This window comes from Apteryx mantelli, chromosome 21 (assembly GCF_036417845.1).
Source record: "Apteryx mantelli isolate bAptMan1 chromosome 21, bAptMan1.hap1, whole genome shotgun sequence".
Taxonomy (NCBI): Eukaryota; Metazoa; Chordata; class Aves; order Apterygiformes; family Apterygidae; genus Apteryx; species Apteryx mantelli.
Genome location: NC_089998.1, coordinates 2,927,878 through 2,955,689, shown reverse-complemented (window position 1 = coordinate 2,955,689; position 27,812 = coordinate 2,927,878). Strand labels below are relative to the sequence as shown.

General features: G+C 44.5%; 1 protein-coding gene across 1 annotated transcript; it reads right to left on the bottom strand.

The window, feature by feature from the left end:
• Positions 1-31: 31 nt before the first annotated feature.
• TRAF1 (TNF receptor associated factor 1) lies at positions 32-27,265 on the bottom strand. Its single transcript, XM_013939506.2, has 11 exons — positions 27,220-27,265; positions 18,615-18,833; positions 16,828-16,912; positions 12,856-12,954; positions 11,088-11,249; positions 7,495-7,566; positions 6,680-6,745; positions 5,519-5,956; positions 4,857-5,034; positions 3,522-3,670; positions 32-2,227 (listed from the first exon to the last, which is right to left on the bottom strand). Exons 2-11 carry the CDS (start codon positions 18,821-18,823, stop codon positions 2,012-2,014), a joined length of 1,674 nt encoding a protein of 557 aa, XP_013794960.2. The 5' UTR covers positions 18,824-18,833; positions 27,220-27,265; the 3' UTR covers positions 32-2,011.
• Positions 27,266-27,812: the final 547 nt, after the last annotated feature.

The following is a 27,812-nucleotide window of genomic DNA, read 5'->3' as shown; positions in this document are numbered from 1 at the left end:
GTCAAAACAACACACGAGCCCTTTCTTAAGTTAGTGAGCTTTATTTAGGAAATAAATAAAACGGTAAGAAAATATGAATGATTGTAATAAATACAGCACTTGTCAGAATTACACAGCCATGAAAAGCATAATGTTTCTAAGCATAATACTCCAGTGTGGTTAGAGGGTCTGGCACATTATTGGGAAAATAACTTTCTGTCTCAGAAAGAACATTTTAAATACGGAAGAGAGAAAGAGCAAGGGAGAAGGAGAGCGAGGGAGAGGGAGGGGAGGGAGAGCGAGACCCGGTGCGCATGTGACGGCAGAGAATATCCAGTTCCTTCCCAAACAAGCCTTGATGGATACGTGTTTATGTTTTTTTCTTGAAATTTGATGCTTCACCACAACTAATTATTTAAAAGGATGCTGTCAAGATAGAAATGAGAGATTTGAACAACCTGCTCGCGCGTCAGCAGCGAGGCCGGCGGCTCGTCGGAGCCCGGGGCGTTTCAGCAGCGCCGCGCGACGCGGGGCGGCAGCCTCCAGGCTCCCAGAACCCAGCGGGCAAACAGCTTCTCCGTGCCCGTCTCGCGCAGCGGGCACAGCATTGCAGAGTCATGTTTTCAGGTGAGACGCAGGAAATACGGAGGAGAAAAAAAACGAGTAAAATAATTTCATAAAGGCCTTTCGCCTCCTGAACGCCCATCAGTGCCTGGCTGCGATCAGGCCTTGGTGCCTGCGGCACGACCTGCAGTCCCGGAGAAGCGAGCCGCGCCGCTAGCACGACTCGGCTGCAGGTTCAAAAACTGCTGCACCAAAACCCGACGCAATTTCACTGATTCTGCCAAACAGTTGTTAAGCGGAGAATGAAGCTACTGAGACTCGTTGCTTTGGGGGGATAAGGTGCAGCATTTGAGCTTTGCACACCTCCAGACATTTCCAAGCCTGACAGGATGGTAAAAATAATTTTTATTCATTCCTTAGCTCTATTTAAAAAAAGGAAAAAAAAAACATTTCTGGTAGTTACTTCCATTCCAGCATGTGAAAAGACTTAAACATCACAGTAATAAAAAGAATAAAGCAAGAAAAAGATCAAATAAATACTTTCTAACAAGTCACTTGCCCTGAAGTTTCAGGAAGTGACTGAACACTTTAAAACGAAGCTCCCGAGGGGTCCTTACCACCGCTCGCGCCAGCAGCTCCGGATTCCCTGCGTTAACCCTCGGCTCCCCGTCTGGTACACAAGTCACACTACTCCTTTCAGAAAGACGAGGGTAATTTAGCCACGGCGCAGCGTAATCTGGCCGTGCTGCTGATGCAAGAGAACATCTCTGCACAGAGCACAAGAATACAGGTCTAAAGTAAATAGCAAGAAATAAATCATCCAGTATACAGGATTAAGCTACAAATGCTACCCCCAACTCCCTGCTTTCAAGGTGGTCGGGAAGCACAAATGGAGACCCTGGATCAGCAAACCAGGTTTCCTGGGGGAAAGGAACCTGCCCTCGTCGCCGGCGGGGGAGCAGCCAAAATCCCACGTGGGGGCTGGCAGCCGGTGCAGCCTCGCAGGTGCCCTGCGCCCCCGGCAGCGGGGGTTCCCGGAGGGTCGGTCCCGGGAAGCGAGGAGGAGCTGGGGCTGTGCCCCCCGCCAGCATCCGGCCGGGATGGCGCACGCACACCCGGCGCGGGGCGGCAGACAGAGCAGCTCCGCTTTCCCCCCGCGCAGCTGCACGGGGAAGGACTGCAATCTATACCCCAAAGAGCAGTATCGGCCGTTTTTACGAAATAATCGCAGTTTCCATTGGCAATAGCACCCGTCACGCGGCACTGGGCAACGTCCTCGGCAGCAGCTAGCTCCAGCAGGCCGATCTTCAGCCGGTGTGAACTGATTCGGCGGAGGACAGGCTCAGGCGCCCTCCTGGGTTTTGTGTGCGCATGGAAGCTAACGCCAAGTCTCGAGCTGATGGTTCTTCTGTTGTAAACTAATGAAATTCAGTGGGTGATTTACCAGACGCGCATATTTCGAGATTTACTAATTTGTTTCTATAATGCATTTAAGGAAAAGTGTGTCTTCTTTCACATAGGCATATTTAGGCGACTGTAATTTGGACAGAGGAAGGAACATAGGACAACCGCTTGCGACATTCATGTCATTCACCGGTCTCTGAAATGAAGCAGATGTCAAGTCTGGGCGAAATGCATCAATAATGTGTTCTCTGTTGTTTTGGTCCAGCAACATAAATGTAACCTGAAAAACAGTAATGGAGCAAATGCAGCAATGATGAGTTCTTGCTTTAAAAAATAAACTAGAAAATATCAGAGACAAAAGTACAAACACGCTGCAAAAGCAGCTGGATAGATTCAGTAGAGATCGATAATTAAATGCAAACTAAAATGAATGTTTCACAACCTGCAAGGTCAGCTAACGTGAACAAGGGAGACTGTAATCGTTCCCAGATGAAATATTTAAAACTATGCCACCCATAAAATAAAATAAAGTAAGAAATTATTTCTTGGTAGAGAATTGCACAGCGCAAAGACTTTTTCCTCTCTCCCCTGACAATTTAAACAAACCACGAGTTTGGTTACAGTCATTACATTCATTCTGTTAGTGTGGTTTGGAATCAAAAGAAATAGCTCAGTTCTCTGTATGCAAATATGTAGCAGACACAACCTAAATATCAGTCTAGAATTTCCCCATCTCATTATCACTTTTATTAACTTACTGTTCTTTAGCTTGGAATGTGAAATATGTATAATACCTTTTTAATATAATGACGATTGCAAACTTTGATTTCTATTTTCCTTGGCTACTAAATAGTAGTAAGACTATTTATATGAAAGGCTCACAGAATTATTACCACGTAAAGGTAAATGCGGAGATCAGATCCTTATGCATATTTTCACTGTTTCTCTAACTATTGTTGCCATTATCAGATTGCATTTATGTAACAAAAAAAATAAGAGCAGGGTGAGGGACTTACTTGGGATCACGTAAGACATCTATGGCACATCTGTAAGTGGAATTTTAACCTCCCATTTCTAACACCTATGCTTCCGGCAGCAAATCATAAATTGATAATTTCCATATATAGGGAGAGCCAGGAAAAATTATGCTTCTGGCTTAGTCCCAAGTGGACACAGGTTGGGATATATCAACCTTGAACCTGCAGGGTTATTTCACTATTCTGGCGTTTGAATATCCTTCAAAGCAAAGCATGGGATCTCAGTCGGAGCAGCTTCCCCTGCGGGTAACCCGCTCCATTCAGAGAGGAATTATTATCCACGATCAGAGCATGGCTTATAGCCATCGGAGAGGAAAACCGGAAAACGCTCCAACTTCCACTCAACTCAACAGGAAAAGTCCTCTTGAGTTCAGTGGGAGAAGTACTGGCTGTATGCTAGGATCAAGATTTGAAAAGGTTGCCCTTTCACAGGATGCAAAAAACATCACAGGCGACGGCAAGAGACTCCACAGGAGAAAAAGATTTGGGGGGAAAAGCTTTTCGGCAACGTGAGCTCGAGAAGTCCATCCTGCTCACCTTGTGTCTGAAGGGCCAAGGAAGCAGAGCATCGTAGTCCCCCTTCATGACAACGAAGAACAGAGACACGTGGGTCCCTTTCCCGGTCCCATCCCCATTCAGGTAAATCCGCAGGCAGACTTTGTAGCCGTACTTTGCAGTGTAGAAAGCTGAAAATTAGAACTCCCCGTTAGCAAAGCCTCCTTTAAAAAACAGGCAAAAATAGTGTCCTGACGTACGGGAGAAGAGTCAGAGCGTGACGCGCTCTGGTATCACAGGGACGAAGAGAGCAGACAAATCAGCATACCCCGGAGATTTACAGCTATAAGCAACCAAAATCCAGGGGTTGGAGCCCTTTCGGTGCCTTATACCTTGGTGAAAATTCCCTGTTCTTCTCCACGCAAGCGTATTTTACCTAAAGCAATTTACTTGCCGCCTGGGAGGTAACTGCCGCCGAAGGCAGTGGGGCAGCAGCGGGCCCCGAGGCAGCGGACGAGACGAGCCGGCTCCAGCAGATGTCACTGCAGGTAGCTGTGCTCCAGGGCAAATCTCCGACCGAGAGCCCAGAGCAGCAGGGCGCTGCAGGAGAAATGCAGGAGAAGAAATGCCGTCTTCAGGCCGCGCCGATTCCGCATCCCCAACCATTCCTCAGCTATTTTACATGCGCTAACTTAGGAGCCTGCTTTTTCCCCTTTTATTTCCAGGCTGAAACACCTTTAAACCAAGCAATTCAGCCGGATTTGAGACCAGCCTTCCTCTTCCGAGCAGTGGTTTGGCCGCCAGTGCTGCACCTGCGTCATAAGCAGCGTGCTGATGTCTGATGCCTGCAAAGCAGCCTGGTTCCACCCTATTGCCGATACCTGAGTCCAAAATGTGCTACCATTTCTTCCAGAAAGATTAAAAAGAAAACTCAGCTCTCTGTGTATAGATGTAGGTATGCATCTCTGGGACTAGAAGGAAAAGCTGCAAATGCAAAAGCATTGGAGAAGCATACGGTTATCTGAGAGGTGGCTACGGCCAGAACAGCAGCAGAAACAGCCTGCGAAGAGTGGCCCTCCAGCCCCGTTCCCTCAGGCAGCCTTGCACGGAACAGGCCTTTTTGGATCAGGCAATTACGGCTGTATTTGGCCCCACGGCACCCCTCCTTTACAGCTCTGTGGAGGAGTAAGTCACAGCACCGCTCCTAATAACAGGCAGGAGAGTGTGATGTCTTTGCATGAACAGCATCTTAGTCTGAGGAGCTATTTTAAAGGACCTTCTGTCCACATTAGCAGAAAGAGGCACCGTTCTGGAGGAGCCGGTGGGTTTTCCAAAGGTCTGAGTTTTGCTAACACACGGATACGCCGTGCATTTTACCTGGTGAATACAAACTGACTGTTCTTCCAGTCACCGAGTCTTGTAACTTCCTGCCCACGTCCGTTATTTTCCACAGAAAGACCCCATCGTAGGAAGCCTGCTCAGAGAACAGGAGACTCTTGTGCAGGCTGCTCAGGCCTGCATCCTTCTGCGTCAGGCACCGGTGCAACTCGGCAATCTGGAAGAAAAATCAACTCTCAGACCACGCCACTCTCCAGGCGGTTGTGCTACAGAAGCAGCAGAGTCATTCAAGAGTCCTAATGTTCTGGAAGATCTCCTTTGATTTCTTTTTAAGTGACAGTTATGTATCAAAAGGCACAGCTGGATAGACCTTTTTTTGGTTTTCCAGGCAAAATGCTGCTTTAAGAGGATCAGCCAATTAAACAACTGTCTCGCTTGCTCAGTCTGATCATGCCAAATTCCGGACATTCAAAATTCCCAGGGAGTTCTAGGTGCCTAAACATGGATGTATATAACAAATATTAGAGCTCCCCATTTGAAAATTTATCCAAAACAATGAGAGGATCCTGCAGATGTGTCCAGAACTTAACACCTCACAGCTCCATCCCTGTCCCCGAATCTACACCACCTTCCTCGGGTATGTGTATGCAACTGTTCTTTATACAACAAGCACACCAACAGTGCCTACCATAAATATTTACCTTCAGTTCCAGGCCTCGTATTATATTTTGATCGAGTTCACTCTGTCTCCGAAAGGCTGTGATTTCCAAGTTAGAGGTCTCCACCTCTTTATTGAGCACTGCCACGATATTCTCAAACACATGCAGCTTATTTTCTAGCTCAGAAATCACTTTCTCCCTCACAATTTGTTGCAGAATTGAATCATCTTCAGAAGCAGAAGGTACAGGAAAACAGTCTACTTCCAGATCCCCATTGACTTCCAGACCTGCTGGGATCTGCAGATCAGAGATGCTTTTTTCTGCCCCGTTCACACCCAGCTCTGGCTGCGGGACGAAGCCGTTTGCCGCTGTGGCAGCAGGGCACAAACTCGCCTTCAGTTCCTTTATGTGCTGCAGCAGCAGCAGCATGTGGGCCCCAACTGCATTTTTTTCATGCTCCTTCATCTTCTCTTTGCTTCCCTGTAAGAAGACACTGTCAATACGCTGTCTATGCAACTACCATAACTGGCCTGGAGCCAAATCAAGCAACGCTCCCTTTAATTTCTTGGGAGAGACAGAGATGGAAGAACTGCAAGATACAGGTCTAGCAGACTCTCGGGGGAGACGTGGAGAAAAGAAAACCAACAAGCTCACTAATGGTCAGTTTAGGGGATGTGTTTACATGTGGACACACGCTACATTAAAAGAAAACCATTGTCGACAATTCTTGTATTAAACAGGACACCAGGCAGAGTCCCAGCATGATTCTCAAATAAGCCAATATTTAATACACATCTTGTATACAAAAGATGAGATATACCCGTAAGGCAGCAGGTGCAAACTAAAATCCAAAGCAGATTTTAGAAACCATTCATTGTTTTAAGAGGCATTACCCCGAAGAGAATATCCAAACAAGAACAGACCAGCAGATTTGTAAGAAACAAAAATTTATATCTGAAATGACTGCACAGTGCAGGACACAGAGCACCCCAGGCTGAACTGCACCTTTACCCACTGCGAATCCACGGCAGTTCCAATATCATCTCTCTTGGTCTATTAAAAATTGGTACATTTCTCTCTTTTCTTAAAAATATATTTAAATCAAGGCCTACTACCCTGAACACATAGGCTGGCCTAGGCCAAAGGCACAGCACTGAATTGAATGCTATTTGAGGCTTTCCTGAAGGCAGCAATTTAACTCACCCTAAACGAACAGCCGACTTCAGAAAACCGACACCCATCCTTGTTGATTAATGGTGCAGAGTGGTTCTGTTGAAAAAAAGGCAAGAAAATAATCAAATACCACTTTCAAGACATTCTTTTATTTACCTACAAACAACTAGGCCACATCCCCAGCAGCTATAAGTCAGGCTAATTCAAGTCAAGACTTTACACTACCAACAGCTTTGAAAACTCATTAATAAATCAGCCAAGTGTGGCGGATCGCCGAGTTTCTTGCACGCAGTCTGGCAGGTAAATGTCCTTCTAACACAGAGTCCATAATGATATAACAGAATTTAACAAGCCACAGTGACCCTCCAGTGACAACTCCTCATAAATAACACGCCAACGCGCCAAGTGGCCCGTCGCGGTGGAGACCGCCGTGCGCACAGGCACCGTGACCCTCTCCCTGGCCGCAGGGAAAGCAGGCGAGAGCTGTGCCTTGCAGCTCCTCCTGCAAACCAACGGCTCCGTCAGGCCACAAGCACGTAGCTCTCAAAGGGTCACCTGTGCCACAGCATATTCCTGTTTTGCTCATCTGGGTCTCCCTGAACACTTGAAAGGAAACAAACATTTCCCTGGTTTTATAAGAGGAACAGAGAAGATTAATTTAATAAAGATAATTGTAGGGGCAGCGAGGAGAAGGTAGTCAGCAGAGCTATGCTGGGATCTAAAAAGCAGCCAGAAACCACTGCCATATGCAAAGATGTTCTTAGATGTTCATTTAATCTAAATGAACAAGTGACTCTTCAGTGAATTGAAACAAAAACTATTGCATCCACTCATGTTTTACCTACCTTTTCCTTTGATGGTGTTTCTGTTTGCACGCGTTTTTCTTCTTTATATAAACTGCCTTCACATGAATGTTTCTATCATTAAAACAAGAAGCAAACAATTGAGTACACTACTAAAACCAATGACCATCTTTACTCAGGACTCTTTGAACCAAAGCTTGCATTTTCAGGGAATGCTATTCCCATTTTATAGAGAACTGAGGCTTGTTGGGGCTTTTTGACAAGAACTAAATGAGAAGTATTATTCTGTGTCGCGGAAGAAAGAGTTTGCAGTAAGTTGCTTGCTCTCTTCCTGAACGGTGTGGATTTAAGGGCGAGCAAAGGAAGGAAGGGTGGCTTCCCCGGGAGCGCTGCAAGCTCCACAACACACGGTGCAAAGTCCTGTACCCCTGGGCAGAGAGTGACTGCTCGGGCCTCGCTACTCAATAGACTGCAGTCTTCTCAGGCTTCTTTTTACAGGAAATAATGTTTAGAAATTTGGGACTAAAGCATATCTGCTAAAAGCGAGTGCTGCTGTTCACCACACAAGGAATTGCAGACCCAGAGACTTCTCAAGCTAAGTCTCTAAGCTGATTACTCGTCTTCCCAGCCTAGCAGGTATTTTCAGTGACGGCTCTCCAGATGCAATACCTGTTAAATGAAAGTACAAAGTGTGATCTTTCACTTATGGGGCCCAGCGCTTTTGGAAACTACTTACAGATGCTTTGCAAGGTCATCCTGGGAAATCTGATACGCGACTGGCAATGGACGTGTCTCACCCAGTTTAAACTATAGTATGTGCACACATATACACACGCACATATATATGTACACACACATATGTATGCAATGACATGCAGGTAGATTATGGAACAGAAAGCAAATATACAGGAAACCCAAATATAAACTCTTCATGTATTGGCTTCATATAGCTTGCTTAATGTGCAGACCTTTCTCAGATCCTGCTTATTAACATTTTGAAGGCAGGAATCCAAATTTTCCATCATGATGTGCTAATGCAAAATGCATTAGTGCTAACATGAGACTTCCTGCCATTTCTGGCTCCAGGAAGAAGGGGAAAATAATCCTCCTGCCATTGGTTCATACTACAACTGTAATTTGTGTATTTAACACAGCAACTGTCAGCTTTCAATTCAAACTATTCAAGGGTTTTGCCTTTAATCTTTATAAACGCCTTTGCATGCCAGTACATTTCCTAAAGCAGACTGGAAATTTTTTTGATAAAGCCATTCCAGCAGTCCTCAAGGCTTTCCTCTGCAGAGTCCTGACGTTTCTGGTTTAGATCTTCAGAAACACAGCCACAGGTTTTTCCCACTCCCTAACTCATTTCTGAATACTCTGTATCTTAGGTATTGCACAAAGTGTGCTTTTATTTTCTTCTGCTTTCTGCCATTTCACTCATACAGATCACTGACTTCTTGAGCTGGAGTGGGGTTTCAGGGAGGTTTCTTTAAAACATAAGGGAATGCAAAAATTATGGGGCCAATAACTGATTGGCCGGGATGGAGAGAGGGAGAGCAGTGCCCAAAGTTTCCTATCTGCTCCCAGAGGATTGTGGATGCATGAAATACACATAAATAAGCAAATTTCATATGCCACATGGCGGCAAATTTAATAAAGCAGATCATGTAACCAGCAAAATTCCAATTTTATGAACACTAAATAAGGCAGGCAGAGAAAAATCAACATCTCAAGGCCAGTCTCCTGCTTGGTTGCCAAGGTTTCCTGACCAAAAAATTAATCAGATGATAGCTAACCAGAAGGAGGGGAAGGGAAACAACTCTTGGCTGCAGGAAAATGAAGCCCACTGAGGTGGATGTGCGGTATCGCAGACCCCGAAAAAGGGAAAGGTACTCTGGGAACAGGCTCATGCAGCTCAGGTTTCCTTCTGCAGCCTGCCTGCTGCACTTTCCCAAGGCTGAAAGGGATTAAATGTTGCCACCTTCTGGCATTTGCAGTTTCTCTGAAAAACACACCGGCTTTAGCGCTGGTAAAACGTGTCTGGGTCCAGGTTTTCTCCTCCCTCGGTCGGAGTTGTTATGACACCAAGAGCGCTTGCAAAAGCTTCCCAAGAAGCATGTTTTCGCCAGGGTGCCTCATTCTTACCCCAGAGGGACTGCTCTCCCCATGGTAAGTAAATCTCACAGCTCAGTTTTCTGAAAGGTGCAAACCTGTGGCAGTTATGGCCAATAAAACTATCCCGTTATTTCCTTCTGGCTATCTTTCTGAAATATTCACCGAAGCCCTCCTGCTGGGTAGGTCTTACATCACTCCGCTCCCATTCAAGGACCAAGCTCCAGGCCTGGCAATTATTCTCCCTAAATCATCCGGAGGGCTCAATATTCACTGTGCTACACCCCAAACGAGCATCGCCCCAGCCACGTTTTCTGCGATAGCGGAGCCCACGGGGCCAGAAGTTAGGGTGGGATGAGGCGATTTGCAGAGCTTCCAACTCAAAACACACATAGCAGCGTTAGCAGGGGCATCCCGCATCCATGCTGCTATTGTGCTGTTCGAGGAGTTTTTAAACTCAAAATGTCAAAAACACAGCATGATGCACTTTCGTCAGGAGGCCGAGAAGTGCGCCGCTGAAGCTGTATCCTTGGCAATGTCTCTGTGCTCATCTGCCCCACGACACCATTTCCTCCTGCAGCAATGCGGAATACTTTCTATTAGCTCATTCTATGCCCGCAGACCACTCCCAGAACTTGCACACCATCAAAAATGGGGAAAAATCAAGAGCATTTTTTGAGTTCAAATGATTGCAAAAAGTCACTTACAACCTACCAAGTCAGTAATGCATAATGTTGCCTTGTTATAATAACTGTGAGCATTGACTGAGAAAGCCACTGCATTTAAGTAAGAACGCAATACTTTTGGTAACATTAACTTAGAGGTTTGATGATCAACTAGAATCTTGTGAAAAAATTTGTTTGTTCTTTTAAAGAGGATTTTTAGCAAATGCTGGGAACAGACTAGCGTTACCTTGCATTATACAATTTGCAAGTCCTTGTCACAACAGTGGAAAAACAATTTAAACATAAAAATAAAATTAAATATGTTTAAGTAGCCACAGAGAAATTTCTGGCAGATTCACAGTACACTCTCCTGGTCTCTACTGCCGCCGCGGCTCACTTGGAGAGTTACGCCTGATGGTGTCTAATCGATACCATCTACCAGCTCAGGAATTCTACCTGATAAAAGCCGGCCTTACAAATTTCTTGGCAACTTTATTTTGATGAAAAATCTAGCTGCTTTCAAGATCTCTTCTCTGCCACCATTTGCGTGCCTCTGCTTCTGACCCACCTCGTACTCCGGGACATACTCTTAGAGACAGGAGCTAAAACATGGGCCCCCCAAGCCCTGGATGAATACGCAAATATGATTTCCTCCTTTCTGTTGTAACATCACAAGCAGACTATCAAACACCGTCCATTTGCCCCTCCAAAACCTGCACGGAAAAGTTAGCAAGCACAGAAAAATTATGTGTTGTCCAGGTGCAACGGCGTTCATGAAATCAGGATGAAAAAATCTCATGATAGATTAGTTAAGCCATTAATATAAGGCCCTTAGTTAAAACAAAGAGATGTTCTTACTTGGTACTCACTACTGGATAAACTCCGCTTGCACTTCTGACACACTGTCACGTTATTAACACATCCATTTTCCAAATGATCTGCAAGTTTCCGCCTCATCACCATGTGTCCGCAGCCAGTGTGACAGGGGATTAAAGCATATTCGCACAGGCTCTGATGCTCCTGGAAGTTAAAATTATAAACCGAACTGTAAACTGCAGGTACGTGTTTATCTATAAATTGTCTCTGTTCTTCCAGCAAAGATCTTGGCTTTGCATTTCTTCTAAGATTGGGTAAAAACCCACTCCACAATGTTACAGTGATTACTGTTGAAAAATTCACCTCCTTTACTGAGGCTTTTTTTCTTGTTAATTCTTAACTTAAAAAAAAAAAAAGGAAACTTTATAAAAATTCAGACATGAGCTCTCTCTTGAACTGCCTCTCACTAATACTTTTGTTTAAAAACAACATGATGGTGGTTTCAGCTTCTTTCCTTGTCTTAGAGGATCCCTAACTTTTTGCCTTTTTTTTCTTTTTTCTTTTTCTTTCTTTTTGTGCAGCACTGCAGCCATGCAGCTCTGGCTGGCAGGATTCACAGGCCATCTGCCACGCAGGACGTCTGCCGACGTCTCTGCACAGGACAACAGAATGGACATCTGTCACCTCCTCTACAACAGTTAGGACGCAACTCTTAGCTATCTTCAAAATAACTTTTAAAATGCTTCCACTTCACAATTTGCATTCGCTCATCCGAAAAAGAAAAAAAGGCAACCGTGTTCCTTTCACTACTGCCTCCAGCAGTTCAGCTTTGAGATTCTTAAAAACACAATATTTCACTGAAGACTACTTATTCTGGTCGCTTCTCCTGAGGTGCCCGCAGGCACGGCGTCACAGCCGCTGTTGCCTGTAAAGGCGATGGCTGTCCCCTACAGAACCGGCTCAGAAGTGCCGATTTCGATCACACGCTGAACTCTCAAACCCATTTTGCGGCGTATTCACGCTGAGAGGGGCTTCTTGCACCTCTCCATCCCTCACCGCTTCGGAGCTGAGCAAACTGGGCTCAAACTGATTCTTCCTTGAAGAGGAACACACTCAAATAGAAAACATGCAAAATTAGCAGAGGCGACAGAAGAAATGGCAGCAGCATCTCAGAAGTTTATCAGATGCAGCCATACATGTGACACTGCACATCCCCCTTCGAAACGCAGCCAGGCCCTCTGCTCCTGCCCCCGCGGACCAAAACGGAGCTGCTTTGGCACCAGGAGAATTAGCTGCATATTTTTCATGATTCTAATTTGCATGGCAGATTCCCAAATCTTGCCCAACTAAATATTTTGCCTGGGACATTTCACATCAGTCTGAAAAAAATAAGTAACACATTCAATGAACAGGAGACATTTACACAGAGGAAAATTATTTCTCTTATAAAAACATGCTACGCATATTGCTCATAACAATGTCCTGGAGATCAGAGTATTTTGATCCATCAAAAAATGCTTGTAGCATCCTTGCATTTAACTAATAATTAAACCCGTTGGAAAAAAATTGTAATTGATGCAAGTTTTTGCAACATTAATTTCACAAACATTCAGGATGCTCTGGATCTGGTCAAAGTCCTACTAAAATCAACGGTATGTTTTTAGACACTCTGTTGGTTTATATCATCATAAGTTTGCTGATTTTAATGAAGCTACATGAATCTGTGTTTGCTGAGAACCTAGTTTCATTCCTGGTTTGTTCCTATTCAAGGAAGAGCACGTTAACTTAAATAAACTGTCTTTAAACATACTTCGAAATTTTTCATGGTACCAGACCAACTGCATCCCAGGGTCACACAATGTACTTTGAGTTCAGAGATCTCTTTATTAATGGCAGCATCACCGAAAGCCTGGAAAGTAAACACAATAAGGAAAAAAACACTGGTCAGAAAGTACTCCAGAATGTATCTTCAACACAGGAATAAGGTGACTGTGTCAGGATTTCAGATCTTAATAAATCTCTTCTTTTTTTTTTTTTTATTTATTGTCTTGCCATAAGATTATTTAATCTAACAAATAGCCTGGAGTTAGTGGAAGCCCAAATAATTATCAAATCATTTCTTTCCTATGGTTCAAAAATAAACTACTTGATATGACATAAATTTATTGAAAAGTATGCCTGGCCCACGACAGCTATTATTTTAAGTTCTTTTTCACAGAAGCCTAAAATACATCACGTGCAACGAACGTGCTGACAGAACCCCAGCTACAGGGCGCTGCCGTGTGCCACTCTAATGAATGCATTTCATTACTGGGGCCATTAACACCTCCTAAACATGCTGCAGAGAGGACTTGAGACTGTTTCGCAGTGAGAGTAAATTTCTCAGACCATGGCTGTTTCCATTTAGTACGGCACTGTGTATTAAAGAAATGTAAACCACATGTGAGAAATTTTTTTGCACTGCATAGGTTTCTTTTCTTGCATTAACCGTGAAGAATTGTACAATTATTATGTAAATCATGAAACACTACACACTTTTAGTATCACATCTCGCACAATCAAAATAGGTACCAAGGTACACAAGGTACAAGGTACACAGGACCAAGACAGTGTTAAGAAGAAAATAGAGAGGTCTTCAGATTTCTCATAGATAGTAACATAGAGCAAGTCAGGAATAGCAAACAGAGGCGGGGGGAGAAAGTGTTTACAAATCATGCCCACACTTTGGTAAGGTTGCCCAAATTCTACACAGTCACCTAAGAAAAGCACGAAAACAAAATCACCATGATCAACATTCCTAAATTTGTTTTTTAATCTAGATACAAAATGTTTTAGACTTATCCACACTTGTCAAATTAAATCACTTGAAGAAGTACAGCCAATTTGATGACTGGTAACAACCGAGATTCATTTAAACAGAGAGTCTCATAGAAACCGCTTCCGCAACCTCAGCCTGCAAGCAAAGTCCACCCCAAGAGGAGTTCTGCACACAAACTGCAAACAACTTCATAAGCAAGGAATTAAAAAAAAAAGTCATGTAGGTTGTACAATAACATGTGTGGCTCCGTCTGCATATATGGAAGATTTTGCGTAATCAGCTGGCAATGAACAGTGAGCAAAAGCATACCAGCCCCAGCCTCTAAAATAGTCTAGTCTGATTCATGAGCAAAATCAAAGAGAAGAAATTCAAGTTATCAGGCACATGGTGGCTTTTTCCCCCCGTGTCATAAGAGAAAAACTCAAGGAATTTCCTGACATTACAAAACAGATCATTCAAAATGCATTTAACTACAGGGACAGTCCCAGTAGCGCATGGGACTGCCGTGTGCATTCCCTGTGCTTTTTGTTTCACACCTAAAATTGCCAAATCACTATGGACACAACTCAGGTGAAAAGCAAAGCAGGAAATCCTCAGCTCCTCTTTGTCCACACAGGTCGCTGCTTCAGGTGATTCACCCGAACGTCTTGCCCTCGTATCGGGAACGGGAGCGGACGGTCTGCCCCAAACTTTGATAGGGGCCTGAGTCAGATCCTCGTACAGTAAATGAAATGACTCACCCTGACAAGAAGGTGCTCGGGGTGGAGCGGAAGGAAACAGAAAATATTTCTCTCTCATTTCATATACGGGAGCTGGACATCTCCCCTCTGTCATCCTGGCCGTTTCAAAGGAAGGTGCCGGTGCAGGGGCTGCTAGGGTTGATAACACGGGGCTGTTGCAGGACGCAGACACACGCCCAGGCCAGCCCCGTCCCAGAGCGGCCGTGAGACAACTGGAGGTCCACTGCCACGTCCCACCCAGGAGCCACCGCCAGGTCCGCTCCCCCTGGGCTCCTGACCCACACGACGCGTGTCTCGGGGCCTTTAGCTAAGGGAAGACTTTGGTCTACGGCTCGCACGGTCAGGAAGAGCGGCCAGCAACACGTTTAACAAGCAGGTCAACCTGCCCCAAAAGCTTTACAAGACGAATCTAGCTCGTTTCCTCTGAATCAGCATCTTCAATTGCTCGAGCAAGCAAGGCAGGAGAAAGCCACGCAGGGTTCTGGGCCCCCGGCAGAGCCGGGAGCTGGGTCCTGAGCCAGTCCCGTGAACAACAGCAGACGGGGTGAGCAGAGGCAGGGCAGGACGCCCTCCGCTCCTCCAGCCGAGTCCAGCGGCAGACGCAGACGCTCGGGTGCAGGTACAGATGTGCAGCAGCAGGACCAGGCCTGACGCATACGCAGTACAGCACGGGATGATACACACAGACCGCAACAGGGAAGGGATGAGGGTTACCGCAGAAACAGGTCACGGGATAAGCTATGGCAAATGCACGGCTTGAGCGGGGCTTTCTTCCCCCCTTGTGTTTATATAAACACAGAAACAAGCGGCACTGGGAATCAACATAAAGCAAAGCCACAGCAAAGGCAAAGCCGAGGTTCTCGGGAACAGATATGGAGCAAAGAAGGGACCTGCTGAATGACCTTCACTGTTCGCGCCGCTTACAGAGTCTGGGCCGCTCGCTGTAAGCTGATCCATCCAGGCAGATCCTCATGCCTTTGTGGTGACTGACCTCATCCGGGCTCCCAGCACACACACACGAGCCTGCCCAGGCAGAGCAGCTTGCAAGAGCGGGGCCCTGTTTACAGCGACCCACCCACAGATTTGCAGAAAATCACAGGAGATTTAGTAAAAATCCAGCACCAGAGACATCCCAGAGTCATAAGAGAATTGCCAGTTAACATCAAACAAGCTCACAATGGTTTAGCTGTACCTATCTGTGGTCCCACGATGGATCAGACTCTGTTACTGGGAAACTCATTGCAGAATTGAGCATTTTTTCCAAGATCCTACCAAGTTCAGCAGTAACCGCAGAATCATTATTTTGCTGCAGCCAGTTCCTAAATTTTGCCGACTGCCTCTTGGGACTCATTTGCCCCTAACAAATTTAGGTGAAATGTGTATCTCTTAGTATTCTGGCAGGTAATCAGAAAGGAGGGAAGCCTCCTGGGCCGGGACTGGGACCTACGGTCTGGTTTGCACTCTGGTGAACTCTGTTAAGATGTTACTGCCTCCAAGTGCGACTATAAACCCACTCGGTCTGTTTGTACACCAGCCCTTCACACACACAGGCTCATCGAGGAAAGAGACATATGGCCAAATCGCTCAAAAACACTGCAAGAATATTCTGGGATCACCTGGAAAACGGAATGAAACCATTGAACACTACACAGTGCAAAAATTAACAGAGGAAGCATTTGCCAGTGGGTGATCTTTATCAATGATTATTTTCAGCTAGAAGTTTTCCACTATTTTCTCCGTGCATGTTGGCTCTCAAAGTATTCTCTAGGCAATTCAGCCAACTAGCCTAAACCCTGGCTTCTTCTTTTCTAGACTCTCTTCCTGAAACTTTGGTAACGTGTTCAAAGGGTCCAGAGAACCCTGCTGCCTGAGACTGGGGAATCCACCAGGATACTTACTAAGAATAGTCAGTGACGATTAAGGCATATTTTGACAAACAGGAAAGCAGTAACCCAGGTTCCTTCAAGACAATAAAAAATAATTATATGGAAGACTATGGGATTTCACATTCCAGAACCTTATGGTCTTAGAAGGTCCTAACCCTACCATTATACATTTTTATTAAAAACTGTGAAATTCGAAAGACTCAAACATAAGTAAAAATGTGTAACTGGAACACTTCATATTTTATATTATTCCTTTCTAAATCATAGTCCTATGACAACTATAGAGTAGTCCAGAGAATGGTTAATGATGAACTAATGAACTGTGAGCTATGACTTACCCGTTCTTCTGCCAATAGGCTTCCTTCACTTAAAGTGCTGGGATCCTCCTCTTTGCATTTCTGGCAGATTGGATTTTTATTGTTTCTGACAAAAAGAAAGAACAATGAAATAACAATTAGTTGGTGAAATGTAGGTTACAAGAACTTTGTATGGACATTAACACAAATAAAAACCTGGAAGTAATCATTCCATTCAAAATTCATAGTCTTTCTCATTAAAAGGGCCAATTCTTGAATCCATTGAAGTCAAAGGAAAAACTGCTATTCTCTTCCCCAAGACCAGGCCCAGGCCCATAAATCTGATCTGTATTTCAGCAAAATGAGAGCAGCGAGGATTGTGGAAAAGCATAAAGCTGGGAGACAATTTATCTCATGAATTACACAAAAACACCATATAGGAAAGGTAATGCGAAAAATGAAGTCTTTTCAAACAGGGAGGAAACGCCCATTTTTCTGTGACAGATATTGAATTGCAAAACATAGTAAAATTGGTGCAGAACTGAGGTCTAGAGGGTAAACATCCTACCGCAGATAAAAAATGTTTTGACTTGCTCTCGAAACATTTATTGTAGAGTTTCACATAAGAAAAGTGAACAATAAACCTTTGTTACGGAGATGTACTCCATTGCCAGTGCAGTTTATCATCCAGGTGAATCATGCACTAACACAGGCCAAGAGGCTCATCAGCAGAGTGCCCAGCTGACCAGGGGAAGAGCGTAACATAACTGGTTTCAGACTGTACAAGTCACCTGGTTTGAGTCAGTTTTCTGTTTGTGCCACAAGGCTCCAGTGGGAAGATACAACAATTCAGGTTACATTCTAACATCAGTTTTCTTAACTTAAGATACATGTTGCTTCATTAAGAGGCTTTGTTCTGGGTTTATCTTAATGGATTTGCATCGGTAGGTTAAATACATTCAATTCTACAGTGCTGCCCTTCAAATCACCTGTGGCCTGTGCATGGCCTCAGCTTCCCAGGCGACATTCGCACTGTGATCGGAGCTGGGGCTGCAAGCATGGGCACACCCCAGCTCACAGTAATGATACCCAGCAGGAAGCACAGCGACCGTCTTTAGACTTACTGAGCCAGTGCTAAAGCTCCAGTCACTGAATCTTGAATGCTGCTGTTTTCCAAAACATCAAAATTAAAGTTAGCTCAGGTACGTGGACTGCAGTTTTAGCTCCCATCCGCAGTGCAGACGTAACCTTTTTCAAAGGCTCTGAATCAAGGCATAAGTGCCAAAAGAAAGGGGAAGATAGAAGCAACTAATCAACCACAGCAAATACCCACCTAGCTCCTGGTTTTCAGGTTCTCCAAGAAAAGGGCTGTCATTGTCACTAATGGCAGCACCCTACTCTATAGGGACCCAGCTGAGTTTATTAAAACTAAAACTCTAAGAAAGCAGGTGTTAAACTCCCATAACATCACTTGTCAAAGGACTGTAGAGTCTTATGCAAGTATTAAGTTAACCTGACAATAGTTCTTCAAGGTTACATCAGCACCTCTATCTCACACTTACACGTAGGGAAGCTGAAATCTGTCAGTCCCAGTAATCCTGCCTTTCCCATCCTATAGAGACTCCCATGCTGGAAAGAAGGAAGGGGTGCAGAGTGCCCCTACAGTCTGCAAGAGTTAAATATTCCAAGGTGATAAAATGACTACTGTACAGTGGGCCAGATAGTCATGACCTCTTATCTACTGAGTATCTCGGCGCAACACAGCTCTCGGGTGCTTTGCAGCCACAGAGTCCGTCCCAGCCATGTGACCCTCCGCAGAAAGGACCTACCGTACGATCCATGCCAGGCAAGCGGAGCAGTAGCGATGCCCACACAGCGTCTGCAGGGCTTTCTTCAGAATATTATTGCAGTTGCTGCACAGGTACTTCTGATCAGGCAGATCTTCACAAATGCTGGTGGGATATCCAAAAGGAAACTCATTTTCATCGGGAGAAGAGCCGGGGACATCCTCCGGGCCTCGGCTTGTTTTCTCAGCCATCTGAAGCAAACTACTGCCAAAGATGAGGAACAAAATAGGTGCTGAAACAAGCAGACACCCGCTCACTTAGATGTGAAAGAATACATCAAGCATCAAAGTCCCCAAAGCAACTCCAGACCTGTGTAGTAATCTAGTGATGTTTAATTGAATCTGTAGCTGACATGCGTGGCTAAATGTCACAGAGGGGTTTGACTAGGTACCAGCAGGAAATTACTGTACAGATTTAAAATTCCCCTGAAACACAATATGAAAATGGACAATGTATCAAAATCAAGGTTTGGGGTTTTCTTCCCACATAATTTTCTGGTTTGTAGAAAGATGAAGTGAATAGTCCCATCATCTTTCAGCTATAATCCCAGCGGTCAACATTGCACAGAATTATTTCCTGTAGAGTAAATCCCCAGTAGCCCTCAATTCCCCATAGCCAGAATTTGTGATTATGCTTTATAGATGCAGAAACTGGGCAACTGATGTGTTTGCAGCGACTTTCCCAAAATCATAAAACTGGTGGCAAAATGCAAAGGGAATCTCAAGCCCAGGAAAAGCTAACTTAACAAGCTAAGCTTGTGCTCTAAGCAGAGCCACGCACGCAAAGGAGCCAAGCACGGCCAGTATCAGTTTCAGTTAAGGAGGGCTGCACAGCTGAATATTTTTGGAAACGTAACCAAAACCGATTCTGGTGGTCCCCACAGAGCTTGGGAAGTTCAAGACAGGTTTTAACAAGGGACCTGGCAGTCTGATCGTAATGATGCCTTGATGAATCTGCTTTTTCCCATGACGGTACTGACACACAATAATCTATCGCAGGACCAACTGTGACATTATCAAAATTAGCTTTGACTAGCAAATGTCAGGGAAAAAAATGAAATCAATATTAAAAAGTTTTTAGACATCTTCAGGTTTCCATCTTACTGCAAAGATCTGAAGCTCTAAGCTCACTGTGACAGACAGAAGCCTTAAGAAATAAAAAACTAAATACCACGTGAAAGCAGGACAAGGTTCTCGCAATACTTTGGGCCAGGCCTATAAAGCGACATCTGGAGAAGGGCTCCGATTCTTTGTCGGAGCCCAGAGGCGCCAGGCTGCCTTACGCCGCCGAGCTCCCCACGGGTTGGCGGTCCGGCTGAGGAGGCATCGCGACGCTGGTTGTGCTCACACGTGGCCACGGGCCGGGAAGGGAGCGGCCTCGGTGGCTGTCTTGCACAAAAAACTTAATGCCAGGAGATCCACGTTCAGTGCCTTCCCCCACGGGAGAGCGTCCAAAGACGTCTCCCACCGTCCCATCAGGGACTGTTACTGCTGCAGACACTCTGCACCTCCTGCTGAAGCTGTTTGCTATGTAGAAAAAAACTAAACTTTTTTGCAGAACAAGAGCAGAAGCAGCGGCTTGCGTCCAAAACGCAGAGGTTAGGGCATCCCCCGAGGAGGGGACAGGGAAAGGGATGCTGCCGCCCTGCTTGATGAGGTGCCTGAACCACAGACTGGAGCAGCATTTAAAATACGCCTCTTTTAACAGCATTCGCTGTTGGCTAGTGTAGGCGACTCTTCGCATGGCCACTCTGGATTTAACTCTTTCTAGGCATCCGAAAGGCAATTCAGCAACCGATTACAGGGGCTGTCAAATCTGCCCAGAACCTGAAAATGCAAAATCGCGACGCTAAACGTTACGGCCTGCACATTTAGCATCACAGCACCCACGCTCCGGGGCGACCCACGCTCCCGCTGCGGGGGCAGCGGGCCGGTACCCGCTGGGTGACACGGGGGGGGGGGGAAGGAGAAGGTTGGCGCAGGAAACCCCTCCGCCGGCTGCTGTGGGAGCTCTGACGCCTTAGCAGATCCGCCCGCAATTTCCACGGGCCAGGAAGCCCCTCTGCCCAGCTGGTTTGCATCAGCGAGGCTTAATAAAAACAGTGCCTCACTGCGGGGGGGGAGGTTAGCAGGCCCCGGGCGGATCCCGCCGTGCAGAAACGCGGAGGGCGGCGCGCCGGGAAGCGCCGGGGCCGCGGAGAGGGGCTGCAGCAGCCGCCGCCGCCGCCGCCCTCCGCGGGCTCCGAGCCCCGCGCTGGGGCCGCGGCGCGGTTCCCCCTCGCCGGCGCTGCCCTTACCTGCGCCCCGCGGCCTCCTGCCTCCTGCCGCCGCCTGCGCTTCCGTGGCGCCGGGCCCCGGGGGCGGCGCGGAGGCGGCCGCGGCCCCGGCGATGATGATGGCGATGCGCTGGCCGCCGCGGAAGCCGGCGCAGAGCCCCCCTCGCCCGTGCGCAGCGGCATCCGCGGTGACCCCGGCACGGAGAGCGGGACGCGGCCGGCTGCTCACCTGGGTGCAAAGGGGCCGCAGCGGAGCAGCGTTCCCGGAGTTCGGTTTGCCGCCTCGGTTAGGCGGGCGGCAGCAGGGCTTTGCAAAGCGCCCTGCGACTCGGGGGAGCTAGGCCTTGCCGTCGCTGAGAGCTTGCCAAAGCGTAGCTCTGGGCTCCAGGCAGGGCTCAGCCGTGTCTCCGCAGCAGTGAGCCCTCAGGGCAGGCTGCGCGAGGGTCCCGGGAGCAAGAGCACGCGACACCTTTCCCCAGCCATGTCCCGGGAAGGGGTCGAGCCAACAGGGACATCCAGCCAAGAGCTGGGATCTGCTCTTCTCTGCGATGCTACAACAGGCTAGCAGGAATATTCCTGCGGGGACCGGAAATGAAAATTTGCTAAGGAAAGACCCAAGGGAACAAAGTCGCTTCAAGACAGCTGAAACAGGGAATCTACTTTCATGGTTAGTTCCTGAAACTGGTTAAAGTATGATTCAATGTGTGACCTGGCTGTATGACACTGTGACCTGGCCCTGTAAGTCAGACAGAAACTCCTCTGCACCCGGAGCGTGATTGTAGTGAAAAATGCCCTGGGCATCTCTGATGCTTGGGGAAAATCCGGTGCTTACAGTAAGGAAGCGGGACACTTGCGTTTCCTTCCCAGCCCTACTAGGATATCTTGAGCAAGTCTATGTCTCTAATTATTATCAAGCACAGATAATATTTACAACAACAGGTTAACAGGAGAGGAGTTAACTAATGTATGTAAGTCCCTTTAAGATGCTCACAGTAAAGCAAGAGAGAGATTTCTACAAAGGACAGTTTCTCTATCAGAAGAAGATTCTCTTTTTTCCTAGACAGCGAGTTCGCTAAGGAACACCATGCTCCAACCGTCCTACTAGGATTCAGCCAGAAGAGAGGATGTTTCAGCTATAAATCTAATAATTTGTCCTTGTGAAAGAAATTTGGGGAATGCCACTGGAGTGAGTCCTAGTGGAAAATTAAAAATAAAAAGAGGAGGTGGTGCTCTTCATCTGGCTTGTTACTCTGCTGCATTGACAAGAGTCTTCGCTTCCAGGTACCTAATGGCTGCATGAAAGACGACAAGGAGGTTATTCATCGATGAGTGTCCGCCTGAGGTCTGATACCTTCATGTATTGTGTTTGCTCAGACAATAGAGCCACATGCAGAACAGGCGCATGGGTGACTGCACCCATGACAGCATTACAGATTTCCAAATAGAATACCAAACAGATTAGAATTATATTAAAGAATAGACTGGAAAGAGGGAAGCATCTGGGAAGAAGACCTGGCCCTTATTCAGGGAAGTGAAGTATATTCTGTAGTGCTGTGTTGAATGGCTAGAAGAAATACTGGAATTAGTTCCTGAACTTGATTTTTTTTTCTCCTCACATTATGTTATAAAGAGCTATGTTCATCTGCATTCATGAAGAAACAAAGAATATTCGTCAAATCTGCTCACATGGCTGTTTGTGTGCATATTTGTCTGCATGATATAGCAACAATATTTTTTTTCACATGTTCCCCTATTACATCATAGTATATATTTGATGAAAATTTCCCCAATTTTTTTTCCATTAAAATTCTACCTTCTTGTCTTAAAAGGACAATGTCAAACAATGCAAGAATAAACAAAACATTTTCTAGATTTCAAAAAGGCAGTTTGGTTTAAAAATCAAATACACATAGGAAAAAAATTCTCAAAAATATAGCCAGGTTGATGGGTAGGATATATGTCTATCCTTTATAGTGCTGATATACTGGAGGTATACATGCACACAGGAGAAATTAATCTTGTAATTATACATTACTGTGAGAATAATATAAGCACCAAGCCTGGCACTGTTTGCAGAATAGGGCCTAAGTAAACCCATAATATTACAAGAAAAACAGAATGAAAAATGTTTGTTCAAAGTGATTGAGATCACAAATTTTATTTTCAATCTTTGTGGTGGTTAACTGAAAATAACAGGAAGTATTAAAAGTATACTCGGAACATAGTAAAAATATACATGTTCTCCTTATGGAAAGCAGACAGATGCTCGGCTTTCTTTACCATTTCAAGCTCTACTGTCCAAAACAATGTATTTCAGCTTACTTTGCTGCATGGACAATGTCTTTTCAGAGCTGCCAGCTAATTCATTCATGGAACCTGGAGACAAATAATGACCATCTTCTCATGGCTGGCACTTTTAATAATAAGAGTCAAATTCTTTCAAGCAGCTGATCCAAAAAGTTCTCTATATCTATGTTCACAGCTTCTTTAACTCTTTATTAAAAATTCCATCTGTGGGCCAAATACTACTTTCAGTTCCACCCCATAGTCCCACAGGAATCAGGATGCAAGACTGTTTCCAAGAAAAGAATTTGATCCTTCACTTTGTCAGAAAATCCTTTATTTACTTCCCATTGAATTAGACTGGCTTTAGACAAGTGGCAAGGTTTTTTCTGAACGCGTTAGCAGTTTAAAAATGATGATGAAAAGGAAATTGGCATTATAGAAGAAAGTAAACATCATAAGCAAGATGAAGCCAAGGGTTAGTTTTAGGGTATCCATCTGGCTTACTGCCATTCTCACTGGAGTGTTGTTGGATAAACCACTACCCTAGTAAATGCTTCCACTTTCCTCTCTGTAAAGAGGGAATAACATCTGCTGCCCTTTGTAAAACCCTTTGATATCTCCAGATTAAAATCACCACATGCAGTTCAGTGATACTGCTGGAGCACAAGAAAATTGCTAATTTAGCAACGTGGGCGTGCAGTTATCTGTTTCGTGTATACAGCCATGGTACCTGTATGTGTAACCTTTTTAAAAGCCAGGATGTTAATAAGATACTTGATGATGAAATTGTGAAAGAGGAACGCATGATGTCAGTTTTAGTAAAGCTATTTTTAAGGCTTCCATTTTAAATATCAAGGTCCGCCTAAGTGAGTGGGAAGACCTGCACTACTAATACTTGCAGAATCACATCTAATTTCTCTTCATTTCCACTTCCTCCTCCCTGCTTCTCCGTCTGCTGTAAACTTATTTGTAGATGCTCTGTTCTCTGAGAGCAGTGTCATCAGGGCCACACATTAACCAAAGTTAAAAGTCTGTGTGGAAACTGTGATACAGTCTTAATAGTTCTAATGGCTGGAAACCTCTGCTTTCAGAGTTTTAGGATTAGGGTTGTTAAAAGTCGTGGCAAGTTAAAATCTGGCACAGAAAGTTTCTGCCAGGATGTGACAATTTTTGAAAAAGTTTTAAAAATATGTCTGGATTTGGCATATTTAAGCTATTGGAATATAAAGAGGTACAAGCTAATTCTCTCGGAAAGATCAGTGTTACACCGATGGGTCAGCTTCTGCTTCTGAATGAAGGGACACAGTATCCTATTAATCTATATGTCTCCTTTCTGCGTTGTTAGTTCATTCCTTTTCTTTTGCCTCGAGAGTTCTCGAAAATATGACACCTCTATCTTAAAAGGTGCTGAATTACACAAAGAAACTAAAGATAAGTTTTTGGTACTTTCCAAACTCGAGATATTTCCTCTGGTAAATTTCCCCCATATGAGATCAGTTAACCGAAAACAGGATGTGGCTCAGAGAGAGATTAAAATTTGAAGCTTGACTTTATTGTAGAGCCATTCCACCAATGCTAGCTTTGCAGGGCACTGTGTTACTATTTAAGGTGAATGATCACTTTTACATCCAAGAAAACAAATCTTATGATGGAATATTTTTAATTTAAGTGTTGTCTTTTTAAAAACATCCAAAGGCTTAAGATTTTTGATGAAACATAGGTTGCTTAGTACATTTAAAAATGGAATTTAGGCTCAGATGCTAAGTGTTTTTAAAATTTTAGTTGAAGTGCAAACAGTATTTTCAGGGCTGAGAATCTCATTTCAGAGACAGAAAAAAATGAGTGAGCTAGGGATGTCTCATCCTATGAGAAGATAATTTTCAGGTAGTATAAATGATCTTGAAATGTGCATGTGTTTGAGAAAACCCTGAAAAATTGGTAAAACTCAAAAAGGAAAACTTGTTAATAAAAGAAGATCCAGTCCTCATAAGATGCAGTATTTCCAGGAATTGGAGCAGAGTGCTCCAAGTCAAGATTCCTGCTTGGTTCGCAACCCCGATACTAAGTTGTTCTTTAATTTCTAGTCTATTACTTGTTTTCTGACTTAACTTACCCACAAAATAGGAGCTACAGCAGAGTTGTTGTGAGATTTCATCAATTCATGTTCAATATTTTCAAATAAAAACATGAAGAACTGTGAAATTTGATTTACTAATATCTTCAGCAAACTTGACATCTTTGCCACAATTCAATCTCCTGTCTACAGTATAATCTTTTAAAATGTTTTTATTGTATCTGCCTGTGCTTACTACCAGTTTTAGCTCTGCTTTGTTATGGTGATATTCTGATGACCCAACCCAAATCATATTACAGGAGATGGAAAGTTTCCCACTAACTTCCATGAGAGTCGGATTGTACCCTCAGAGAGACATCCGGAATCAATTTTTTTCCTTTATCCCCACTCTGCCTCAAAATCTTTCCAGATCATATTCTCTATAACATAATATTATCCTCAGCTTCCTAGGACTTTTTTTTTTCCTTCTGCAAAGAATAGATGTTCTGGAGCACCTCCTCAGGTTTGCCAGAAGAAACTCCACCCATAAAATAGATGCTATATACCATTTATCTTATTTCACTCACTAAAGCACTTTCTACAATACAAGCCAAGGAATCACCTTAAATAGAAGAGGCTAGAGAAAACTGAAGTGTTTCTCTCTGTCATGGTGGCCTTGGTAGTTTCCTACAAGCAATACTACTTGGTATACCTGTCTCAGTCACTAAGTCTCTGTATCAAGACAAACACCGGGTACAGACACGTGAAGCTGACACAGGGCAGTTTATAACAGTTTGCCAGATTAAGCTCTGCTTTCTGTTGCAGCTTATGCTGGTACTTGTGGTTATGCTGCTGTTTCTCTTAACATACACAGAGCCTGATCTAAACTGGAAAATTCTTAGCTGTTCATTTCCATTCTTACGGCTTTGGAGAGAACTCTGGGAATGTGAGCCACGCCCATTGGGAAGCCTGCCAAAACACTCTTCCAAAGTTCTGGATGTAACATGGAAAAACAAGATTCCACATCTTTTGGCAAGAAAACTGATGGCAAAATATGGATATTCTATAGGTAACTCAGTTCACTTGTACAGTTTGCTATAGAAACCTACAGGATTATCAGTAAACTCAGTGTATTTGAGTGGGACTGATTAGTGGAAGCAGAGAAAAAGAAAATAGCAGATTACATTAATAATGTCATCATTAGTTCTCATTAATGACAAGAATTGAGAGGAGAGTGAAGGCTGTTGTAAATCTCCAAGAACGCTGCAAGAAATTATCCATTTTACTGATAAGAGCACTTTCATCCTAAAAGAAATGTTTAGAAGATGATGTTGTTGCATAGATAGATGTTGATAGAAGTAGAAAGAGACTGACTACACATACACTACCTTGCATATCTTTTCCACTGAGACCAAAATTCGCTTTGCTATTGTGCAGTGACTAATAGCATTGGTCTTAATAATAGGCTTATCTTTCCAACGGGACTTTTCAGCGAGGTTCATAGACCTGGTTGAATAATCTCCACAGCACCACTGCCTGTATTTTATGGGCAGGAAGACTGGGGAACACAGAAGTTATAAGCATTATCCAAGGTTTCACAAGAGGAAAATGGTACTATAAACAAAACCAAAGCCCTCAACAAAACATGCTAAAGTGAGCAAACTCCTGAGTGTTCACAAACCAAGATGTTTTTAAAGAGGAATCTGAAGGAGAAAGAAAAAATATTTTGAACATAGGTGAAGCCTGAATGAAAGAGTAAAGTTGGAAGTGGGAGAAAGCAGGCACAGAGAAAGACATTATCTATATTCCGAATATACAGAGGCAAACAGTCCTAGCGTTGAAATTCCGGAACAGAAAGAGTCCTCTCATGAGGCCAAGAATCTTGGCAGCTTTGCCAGTGATGGGACTCTGCAAGCACATCATCACATACAAGTTCCCAGCAGCGTCCTTGGAATTCAGCCACGAAAACAAACCTTGAAACTCCATGTCGATCATCTGCATCACAAATTGGATGTTGAAACCCCAAACCAAGTGAATGGGGCACAAAGTGCTTTGGAAATGAACACTCCCATCTGTTCAGGTTCAGTAACAATGCGTCATCCTGGAAGAAATCACAAGATAGGCTTCATAGTGCAATAGTTCAGAATTGTGGCAAGTTTTCACAAGCTAAGGTTGTATTTTCCTTGTGGCAAGATGTGTGCAGGAAGAAAATTCAGCAATTTTTAATCTGGTTATTTACAATCATATCTAATGTTTTCCCTTATCATTAATTTTTGCTTCAAAGGCCAGGACTGGAAGGCAGGGCCTTGGGGTGAGTTTCTGGGCTGGAGTGCCCTCTGCCGGGACTCACTCCAGAGCTGTTCAGTCCAGAGATGGTTCAGAAATCAGCACTGCCAGCCACACACATGGGGCCAGTGAATAGAATTAGGTGACACACAATAGCATGGGTTTCTAAGTATTTGATTTAAATCCATGTGGGTTCAGATTCCTTCCCTCAAGATAATTTATGGTATAAATCCACTGAATCCTGTTAAATTACATCACAGATTAATTTGATCCCTCAAGT